Genomic DNA, 11,001 nt, shown 5'->3' with positions numbered 1-11,001 from the left:
GATTTTGAGCTTTTTTTAACTGTTAAAGTCCAAGTAAGCAAGTAAATATGTGCAGAAATTACCCTTTATATTGTTATTATTACATACTGTAGGAATAAAGTTTGTTTGAAGTGCATGAATAAAAAGTTAGTGAAATTACAGGAGAAACAATCTAATATAGCAATAATAAGTGCATTCACTGTGCATCTGAGAGGAGGGGGGAAAACAGTTTTCACTCATTTTGGCCTGAAATATTGTGTCCAGGTTTCCAGGATTCCGACATCAGAACCCAGATAACACTGACTAGAACCATAGGGCTTTACAATAAAAGCTAAAATATTGACCATATGATGGCAAAAAGTGATTAACTTATTCTCTTCTAGCTACTCTCTGATGAAGTTGGTGGTGCTGTGGAGGAGGATCTCCTCCTTTTTGACAAAGACCATGATTGCTCAGCACTGTAGGCAACATGTTTATAATTTTGTATTTGAGTCTCAAGGAGATCCTTCTGTTGTTGACTGATTGTCTGGCTAATCAGTCCAGGGAGAGCTTGAATGCTACCAATTAAAGCTTCCAGTTTAGTCTCCAGAGTAACAATTCTCTTCTCAAAATCTTCACTTCTTTCATTTAAGTCAGAAATCATGTCATACATGATGTTTTGAGTCTGAAAGTAGAAGGATGTAGAAAAGGTTTAGAGAGATCTTACAAATATTATAACATGCAGTGCAAATCTAAAAGGATTCTTAAATGCTTTTGCATTTCAAAAAAAAGAAGATATGAGTATTCTAACAAGATCTAGTCTTGTGAAATAATTTTACCTGTAGGTGCATGACAGACTCCCTACTGGTGCTAGATTTGTTGAGCAGAAATGTAACACTGATATTTTAAGTTGCATTTTAAATGTCAAGCTCTTATTGAATTCAACAAAACACCAGACCTTTTTAGAAGTTTGGATGCTTAGAAATGCACTGTCATAAGATTTGTGAACAGAATTAGTTGTGTGTCACAAGGAAACCAAAGGTTTCAAAGCACAGGGATGCGCCCTTCACTTTTCTCCATTTCCTCTGATTTTCAAGCATATTCACACTTTTAAAAAGAAAACAATTTGCTTGTTTTCTCCTTATACTGTGCTTGAACCTGTTGTAATAAGAGTAGTTGGGTGGATTGCTTTTGAAATGTAGAGCAAGGAGTAAAAACTCAAGTGTACGCTCCTCTACTTCTACCTTCCCCTATCTATCTGTCCTCTACAAAATGGTGTTTGGTATCAGAAAGTCTATCAGGTAAACTTTAAAATGTCATAATGCTTAGTACAAATGAAATCTTAAGTATGTTAATTCATAAAGTCTGTAACTTTCTATTTGACTTCCATTTGTTTCTTTTGCAATTAATGCAGGGAAATTACTAAAACTAATGACTGGATTTCTCCCTCTTGTAGACTGAGACAAGATTAGACATAATCTAAATTTAAAATAACTGGTCATAATTCAGTAGATAAACTGACTGAAATTTATAATCCATTTTAAAGGAATGAAAAATTAATTGAATGACTACCTGAAGTGCAAAGCACAGAAATATCAGACAAGTGTCTATAATGCATTTTCTCTGTCCTGTATCAAGATGATAGCATAATTGTTGAAAGAAAACTAATCTACATATAATATCTGAAAAGTCCTTATCAGTTGCCAGAAGCAGAGTGAAATGTATTTTCAGTAACTGAAGTTGTCAGGTGTTTCTCTACTACAAAAGAGGAACAAACACTGAAAGTTTGCTTTGATGCTGCACTTTAAATTGATCTGGGTTTTGAGGTACCTGAAGATATTTGTATGAGAAACCCTTGGGAAAAGTATATAAATACTTCTAATGAAGGTTCAAATGAAGTTCATATAAAATAACTGTTATATATTGCAGTCTAATGCGAAACATGGAATGCTCTCAGCTCAGCACTGTATGTCTCATTACTGTTTTACATTTTTTTAAAAAGTAACATTTAACAACAGGCAAGTAGTGTGTGTTAGGTTATGTAATAAAATTCTAATCTTCACACCCACAAATGAGCATAGACAGACAATGGCAGGTGGGGGATCTGAATAATACCCTGACATGGCTACTCTCAGGCCCGTAAAAGGAGTCAGCAGTCCATAACCGGCCCATCTCCACAAGTCCAGATGAGCACAGGGGCAGAATCTAATCACTTGGGGCAACAACTTCTCTAAGAATCCTGTTCCAGTGTTTGACCACCCTCTCAGTAATGAAATGTTTCCTAATGTCAATCCAAACCTCTCCTGATGCAGCTTTGAACTATTCCCAGTCATCCTGTCACTGGATACCAGGGAGAAGAGATCAGCAACTCCCTCTTCATTTGCTCTCCTCAGGAAGCTGTAGAGGTCACCTCTCATCCCCCTTCTCTCCAAACTAGGCAAACCCAGTGTCCTTAGCCGCTCCTCACAAGACATGCCTTACAGCCCTTTCACCAGCCCAACCTCATGGAAAGGCAAAGAATGGAAGCTGGTGACTTCTGGTAGAAGACTCCTGCTCCACCTTAGGGCTTACAACTACAAAATAGGTTCACTGTCCTCAGAGCTGAGGAGGAGCTGGATGTGCTTTCAAGCAAAGCATCTGGACCAATGGACCCTGAACCATGCAAGACCACCAGGAGGAAGTGGTAAGTGATAGTAATGGGCAACTCCCTGCTACAGGAGACAGAGGCACTGATCTACTGACCTGACCTATTGTCTAGAGAATTTTCTTGCTTGTTGAGGGCCTGGATCCCGGTTGTTGTGGAGAGAATTCTCTACTTCCCATCAGCAGGCAATGTCCAGCCGCTTCCTGGAAAGTAGGGCCTCAGTACCTGTAGCGCTTCCTCCAGAAGACAAACGCCTTAATAATGAATGCCTCCCTCCCCTCCTCCTTTCTCTTTGCTTTTGTTGCTGAGCAGATGTCATATGGTATGGAATATCTCTTTGGTCAGATTGGGTCAGCTGTTCTGGCTATATCCCCTCCCTACCTCTTGCCCACCCCCAGCCTACTGGCCTTTGGGGGGAGGGTGATGGTGGTAGCTGGAAACACAATCTCCATGCTGTGGAAGCACTGCTCAGCAGTAGCCAAAACATTGGTGTGTTATCAACACCTATATAGCAACAAATACAAAACACAGCACTGTGAGGGCTGCTATGGGGAAAGTTAATTCCATCCCAGCCAGACCCAATACATGTACATATTCTGCATTAATATTTTATGTTACAGTGACCTACACTTTTATATGGTTCCTCTGTTGATCTCGGCATCCTTAAAAATACTAATCAAGTGTGAATTATCCCAAATCCTGGTATCCAAATGCTGTTACTTTAAAATGGCTGCATCATACTCACTTTTTTTGAGTATCCTTATTCACGTGAAAATCAGTAATGTGAATTCAATTAATTCTTGCTCATACACCCAGTTTTTTTCTTATATCACGACTACATACTGCAGAAGCTCTTTTTGTACCAAAATAACTTAGGCTAAGTAAAATTACCATATTATTTCAGCTGCCAGAAAGTCTCTTTTGAGAATAAAATTTTTAAAAAGTCTTACTTTACGTTACTGGATTTCATAATTTCCAATACCTTTTATCATGTTTTAAAGTAAATTTTTGTGCTCGTTTAAAATAAATAATTGTGCAGGTTTAACCTGGGGTAGAGTAAATTTTCTTCATAGTAGCTAGTGTGGGGCTATGCTTTGGATTTGTGCCTAAAACGGTGTTGATAACACAGGGAGTACTTACACAGGGTCAAGGCCTTTTCTGCTTCTCACAGTGTCCCACCAGCAAGGAGGCTGGGGATGCACAAGAAGTTGGGAGGGGACACAGCTGGGACAGCTGACCCCAACTGACCAAAGGGATATTCCAGACCATATGACATCATGCTCAGCAATAAAACTAGGGGAGAGGTGGGCAGGGGGGCTGCTGCTCGGGGACTGGCTGGGAATCGGTCTGCCGGTGGTGAGCAATTGCTTTCGTTTGTATCACTTGCCTTTCTTGGGGGTTATTTTTCCCTCTCTTTGTTATTTTTCTAGTTTCCTTGCAAGTTATTGCTCTTGCTGTTGTTGTTACTATTACTGTTGTTTTTGAACTGGTTTCATATCGTGACCAACTGACCCTTAACCATGAAAGACCACCAAGAAACGCTGAGTGATAATAATGAGTGACTCCCTGCTGTAGGAGACAGAGGCACTGATCTGCCAACCTGACCTATTGTCTAGAGAAGTTTCTTGCTTGTTGGGGGCCTGGATCTAGGATGTCATGGAGAGAATGCTGGAGCTTGTCCAACCCTCTGACTATTATCCCCTGCTTTTCTTTCATGTGGGCACCAATGACTACTGGGGCAACCAGGTGAGTATCAAAAGTGACAATTGAGCTTTAGGAGTGATAGCCAGGGGCATGGAGTCCCAGGTGGTATTCTCCTCAATCCTGTTGGTGAGAGGAAAGGGTGTAAGGAGGAGGGTACTGATACAGCATGTCAACAATTGGCTGTGGAGCTTGTGTAAACAACAGGCTTTTGTTTTTTATGACCATGGGATCCTGTTTGAGGATGAAGGTGTGCTTGGGAGATATGGGCTCCACTTCACCAAGTGGGGAAAAGATATCTTTTCCAGTAGGATGGCTGACCTGGTAAGGAGAGCTGTAAACAAGGAGGACAGGTGAGGGAGTAACCAGCAATCTTGTAAGGGATTATCCTGTAAGGGATAGACAGGGCCAAGGAGCAAAATGCCTGGAGTAATGTGGCTGAAAGGGAATGCAACATAAAGAAATTAGGGCTTAAACAGGACCACCTCCAACAGTCACATGTAAGCAAGGAAGTGCCTGCAAGGCACCATTATGATAAAGAAAACCCCAACAGATTCTTTCTGGGAAATCAGTATGATGGGGTGATTGGACAGGATACTAAATAATTTCATCTAGGCTCCCTTTCCCATGATCTGTTGGACCAGATGATTGTTTGAAGTCGCTTCCAACCTGGGCTATTCTATGATTCAATATTTGAAAAATGCCAGGAGGCCTGCATGGATGAAAAAGGAGCTCCTGGCAGAACTCACACATAAAAAATTAAGTATACAGAGGGTAGAAGCAGGGACAGGAAACCTGGGAGTAATACAGAGATGTTTTCCAGGCATGCAGCAATACAGTGAGGAAAGCCAAAGCCTACCTGGAATTGAATCTGGCAAGGGATGATGAGGACAACAAGGGCTTCTATAAATACATAGGTGACAAAAGGAAGACTAGGGAAAGTGTGGGCCCATTGCTGAATGGGACAGGGGCCTTGGTGACACAGGACATGGAAAAGGCTGAGGTACTGAATGCCTTCTTTGCCTCAGTCTTCACAAGCAAGACCAGTCTTCAGGAATTCCAGGTCCCAGAAATCAGAAGGAAAGTCTGGAGCAAGGAAGAATTACCCTTAGTGGAAGAGGATCAGGTCAAGGAATACTTAAGCTGCGCTATGCTGTGTACCATACTGCACTATGGTGCACATACAGCGTGACCTTCAGGCCTGTGTTGTGCTGCACAAATCCCTTGGTCACAGGATAGCAGGATAAACTCAGCCAGCTCATTGTAACAGAGGATCCTGCAGGCAGCTCCCAGTTGGTACTGCTGATTATGCCACTTGTGTGGCTTTGCCTTTATCTACAAGCACAGCAAGAAGTTCTTACGTGAACATCCTTCCTCTTTGACAGTAGAAATTATAGAGTTGTTTCCTTATAAGAAAATCCTATAATGGCTTGAAAGACCAAAAGGGGATAATCTCAGCTATGGATGGGGTCTGCATGGCATGCCGCACGTGGATTGGAGTCCTGTTCAATGCTACACTGCTCAGGGTTCCCAGCATCTAAAGGGTTGCTATTCTCTCCTTATAGAGTTAGTTAAATAATATTTTAAATGAAACCTTACAGAGTCTAAGTGCCTTTCTTACTGGAATCATGACAGACCAGAACCTCCCAGTGCAAAACAGGGCCACTAAGATGATTAGAGGACTGAAGCATTTCTGCTATGAGGAAAGGCTGAGAGAGTGGGGACTGTTTAGCCTAGGGAAGAGAAGGCTCAGGAGGATGTCATCAATGAAGGGAGCGTTAGGGAGTGTTTTGACTGTCCAGAGCTTGACGATGCTGATGAAAGGGTCAAGCGTTTATAGATAAGAACCGGGGGAAAGGCCAACAAGGCAGATATCCTGGTGAAAGTCAGTTATAGATCACCCAACCAGGATGAAGAGGCAGACAAAATATTCTATAAGCAGCTGAGAGAAGTCTCACGATCATCAGTCATCACTAGCCCTTGTTCTCCTGGGGTACTTCAACTTGCCAGATGTCTGCTGGAAATACACTACGACTGAGAGGAAACAGTCTAGGAGGTTCCTGGAGTGTGTGGAAGAGAACTTCCTGACACAGCTGGTGACTGAGCCAACCAGGGAAAGTGCCCTGCTGGACCTGTCATTTGCTATTAGAGAAGGACTTGTGGGTGATGCGATGGTTGGAGGCCGTCTTTGGCATAGCGAACATGAAATGATAGCGTATCTCAACATTTCCCCCATCATTAGGCTGGGGGTGGGCAAGGTCCTGGGAGGGGACACAAGTAGGTGCCAGCTGACTCAAACTAACCAAAGGGATATTCCAGAACATATGATGTCAGCTCTGATATAAAAGCTAAGGAAAGGAGGACAAAGGTGGGGGCATTTGTTATTTACAACGTTTGCCTTCCAGAGCAACTACTACATGTGCTGAAGCCCTGCTTCCCAGGAAGTGGCTGGACATCGCTTGCTGATGGGAAGTAGAGAATAAATCTTTTTTGCCATAAACCAAAGTAAGGTAAAGGGACCTGCATGGGAGATCCAATTCTTGGGAGTAAAATGGCAGGATGGATGCTGTCATGTGCCTTCAGATGTGGTTAACAAAATAACAACTGTCTCCACCAGCTAGCAAGAAGGAAACACAAGTTTTCCTAGGCCTTGTGGGGTTCTGGAGGATGCACATTCCAGGTTATAGTCAGCTTGTGAGCCCCCTCTATCGACTGACCCAGAAGAAGAACCATTGTGAGTGGAGCCTTGAGCAACAACAGGCCTTTAAGCAGATCAAACAGGAAACAGCTCATGCAGTAGCTCTTGGGCCTGTTTGGACAGGACCAACCATGCAAAATATCCTCTACACTGCATCTGGGGAGCAGCAAAGAACATCAGGAGAAAGCCGAGGTCGACACTTAGGGTTTTGGAGCCAGGGTTATTGAGGATCAGAAGCCCACCACACTCCAATTGAAAAGGACATATTAGCAGCCTATGAGAGGGTTTGAGCCACCTCAGAAGTTGCTGGGACAGAAGTATGTCTCCTCTTGGCACCGCGATTGCCCGTGCTGCATTGGATGTTCAAAGGGAACATCCCCTCAACACATCACGCAACTGGTGCTACATGGAGTAAGTGGGTAGCATTGATTACACAACGGACCCAAATGGGGAAACCCAGGAATCCTGGAAGAGATTATGGACTGGCCAGAAGGCAGAGATTTTGGAGCATTGCCTGAGATGACTTGTGCCCAAGAAGCACCACCGTATAATGAGTTACTAGAAAATGAAAGAGGCTATGCTCTATTTACTGATGGATCCTGCCATGTGGTAGGAAACCACTGGAGGTGGAAAGCTGCTGTGTGGAGTCCCACATGACAGGTCGCTGAGGCTGCTGAAGAAGAGGGCGAGTCAAGCCAATTTGCAGAAGTGAAAGCCATCCAAGTGGCCCTAAAGATTGTCAAATGAGAAAAGTGCCCTGTTCTGTATCTCTGTACTGACTCCTGGATGGCGGCTAACGCCCTGTGGGGGTGGCTCCAGCAATGGAAGAAAACCAATTGGCAATTCAGGGGTAAACCCATCTAGGCTGCTGCATTGTGGCAGGACATCGCTGCATGGGTAGAAAACATGGCTCTGAAGGTGCATCATGTAGATGCTCATATGCCCAAAAGTTGCGCCACTGAAGAACATCAGAACAATGAGCAGGTGGATAAGGCTGCCAAGATTGGAATAGCTCAGGTAGACTTAGACTGGGAGCAGAAGGGTGAGCTATTTATAGCCCGATGGGTCCATGAAACATCAGGACATCTAGGAGGAGATGCAACATACAGATGGAATTGTGATTGAGGGGTCGACCTGACCATGGAGACCATCACACAGATTATTCATGAATGTGTGGCAATTAAGAGAGCCATGTGAGTAAAATCTCCCTGGAATAGAGGGCAATGGATGGGTTTCCAATATGGTGAGGCCTGGCAAATTGACTACATTGGACCACTGCCACGAACATGCCAAGGCAAGAGCTACATACTCACCATGATGGAGGCAATGACTGGCTGGCTGGAAACATACCCTGTAAACCAGGTCACTGCTCGGAACACCATCTTAGGCCTTGAGAGGCACATTCTGTGGCAACATGGTACCCCAGAGAGAATTGAATCAGACAGTGGGGCTAACTTTCGAAATAACCTCATCAACTCTTGGGCAAAGAAACATGGCATTGAGTGGATATATCACATCCCTTATCACCCACAAGCCTCTGGGAAGATTGAGAGGTATAATGGGCTGCTGAAGACTATGTTAAGAGCCTTAGGTAATGAGGCATTGTACTGGGTCTGGCTGAGATGGAGTTCATTTCCCCATAGTAGCCCTCACAGTGCTGTGCTTTGCATTGGTAGCTAGAAAGGTGTTGAGAACACACCAGTATTTTGGTTACTGCTGAGCACAGCATCAGTACTGTAACATTCCTTCCCCAATCAAGGGCAAGATCCTGGGAGGGGACACAAGTAGGCCAGCTGACCCAAACTAACCAAAGGGGTATTCCAGACCATATGACATCAGCTCAGATATAAAAGCTAAGGAAAAGAAGAGGAAGGGCAGGCATTTGTTGTTTACAGTGGTTGCCTGCTGAGAAACTGTCCTGCATGCTAAAAGCCCTGCTTCCCGGGATGTGGCCAGACATTGCTCGCTAATGGGAAGTAGAGTTATTTTCCAGTTAGCTTGTGCGTGCACAAGCTTTTGCTTTTGCTTTAGTAAACTGCCTTATCTCAACCTACTAGTCGTTTTCCATCTTATTCTCTCTCCCCTGTCCTGCTGGGAAAGGGAGTGATAGAGTGGCTTGGTGGGTACTTGGCATCCAGCCAAGGCCAACCCCCTACAGTCTTTTTTTGGCACCCGAACATGGGGCGACACAAAGGCAGTTATATATATATTGCATGCTGTAGTAATAGTAGCTATCGAGTAGCAAAGCTTCTGTGCAGGGCACGGAGTTTGCCAGCTGCACTGCTTATCTCTTTATTTTGCTGAGTTTGGGAACATACTAATATAAATAATGGCTCCATGCTTTGCCCTTACACTGACGGCCTTGTCATGCTGGGGGAGCCTCTTCTGGGGATGGTGGAGGAATACATGGAATACACCCTCCCTGCCTGAGATTGATGTGAATGGCTTTATAATGAAGTCTCCCATGGTCTTTTCTCATCCTTATGTAAGCTGTTTAATACTGTTAATATTACTAATACTGTTGGCACACTATGGAGTTCATGGAATCTGGTGTTATCCGGGTGTAAGAGAAAACAATGTTTAGGTGAAGATATATTGATATGTGCCCTGAGGTGTCCAGCTCCTGGGTGGCAGGGTGTGTGGAAGGATTTGGGCAGGTTCCTAGGGCAGTTGACATCTTCCATTACCTGGGACTTCACACCTGAACAGGTAATCAACCCTGGCAAACTGACAAGTCACCTGATGGAAGGGTGCCTTGCCTACCCCAATGAAAACCAGCAGCTTCTTGCCCTGTACTGGGGCCTGGCCTGTCTTCTGGAAATATAATATGGCTGAGGGGAAACAGTCTAGGAGGTTCCTGGAGTGTATGGAAGAGAACTTCCTGACCCAGCTGGTGACTGAGCCAACTAGGGAAGGTGCTCTGCTGGACCTGTTGTTTGTGAACAAAGGATTGGTGGGTGATGTGATGGTGGGAGGCTGTCTTGGGCACAGTCACCATGAAATGATAGCATTTTCCATTATCAGAGAAGTAAGGATGGGGTTCAGCAGAACTGCTACCTTGGACTTCCAGAGGGCAGACTTTGGCCTGTTTAGGGACCTGGTTAACAGAATCCCTTGGGAGGCAGGCCTGAAGGGCCAAGGAGTACAGGAAGGCTGGACATTCTTCAAGAAGGGGATCTTAAAGGCACAGCCTTATGTGCCAAAAGATGAGCCGACAGGGAAGAAGATCGGCCTGGCTGAACAGAGAGATTTGGCTGAAACTCAGGAAAAAAAAGCAGAGTTTATGAATGTTGGAAGAAGGGGCAGGCCACTCAGGAGGACTACAAGGATGTCATGAGGTTATACAGGAAGAAAATTAGAAGGGCCAAAGCCCAACTAGTCCAACTTTATCTGGCTACTGCTGTAAAAGACAATAAAAAATTTTTAAAAATACATTAGCAACAAAAGGAGGTCCAAGGTGAATCTCCATCCTTTATTGGATGTGATGAGAAACATAGATACAAAGAATGAGTAAATGGCTGAGATACTTTATACTTTCTTTGCCTCAGTCTTTAACAGTAAGACCAATTGTTCACAGGGTACCCAGACTTCTGAGCTGGAAGACAGGGATGGGGAGCAGAATAAAGCCCCCATAATCCAAGGAGAAATGGTCAGTGACTTGCTACAACACTTGGACATGCACAAGTCTATGGGACTGGATAGGATCCACCAAAGGAGCTGGAAGAAGTGCTCACTGATCCACTTTCCATCATTTACCAGCACTCCTGGCTAACTGGGGAGGTCCCAGTTGACTGGAGGTTAGCCAATGTGACGCCATCTAAAAGAAGGGACAGAAGGAGGATCCGGGGAACTACAGGCCTGTCAGCCTGACCTCGGTGCCAGGGAAGGTTATGGATCAGGTCATCTTGAGCACCGTCACAGGGCACATACAGGACAACTAGGTGATCAGACCCAGCCAGCATGGGTTTATGAAAGGCAGGTTCTGCTTGATGAACCTGAT

At 44.3% G+C, this 11,001-nt stretch overlaps 1 protein-coding gene across 1 annotated transcript in view; it reads right to left on the bottom strand.

The window, feature by feature from the left end:
- Positions 1-358: 358 nt before the first annotated feature.
- Positions 359-11,001, bottom strand: part of LOC135405087 (small conductance calcium-activated potassium channel protein 2-like) — a 241,834-nt gene continuing 231,191 nt past the window's right edge. Inside the window, 1 exon segment of the mRNA XM_064639802.1 lies at positions 359-643. Within this exon segment, the coding sequence (XP_064495872.1) occupies positions 359-643 (285 nt within the window).

Source organism: Pseudopipra pipra, chromosome W, assembly GCF_036250125.1.
Source record: "Pseudopipra pipra isolate bDixPip1 chromosome W, bDixPip1.hap1, whole genome shotgun sequence".
Classification (NCBI taxonomy): Eukaryota; Metazoa; Chordata; class Aves; order Passeriformes; family Pipridae; genus Pseudopipra; species Pseudopipra pipra.
This window is presented reverse-complemented; position numbering and strand designations above follow the sequence as displayed.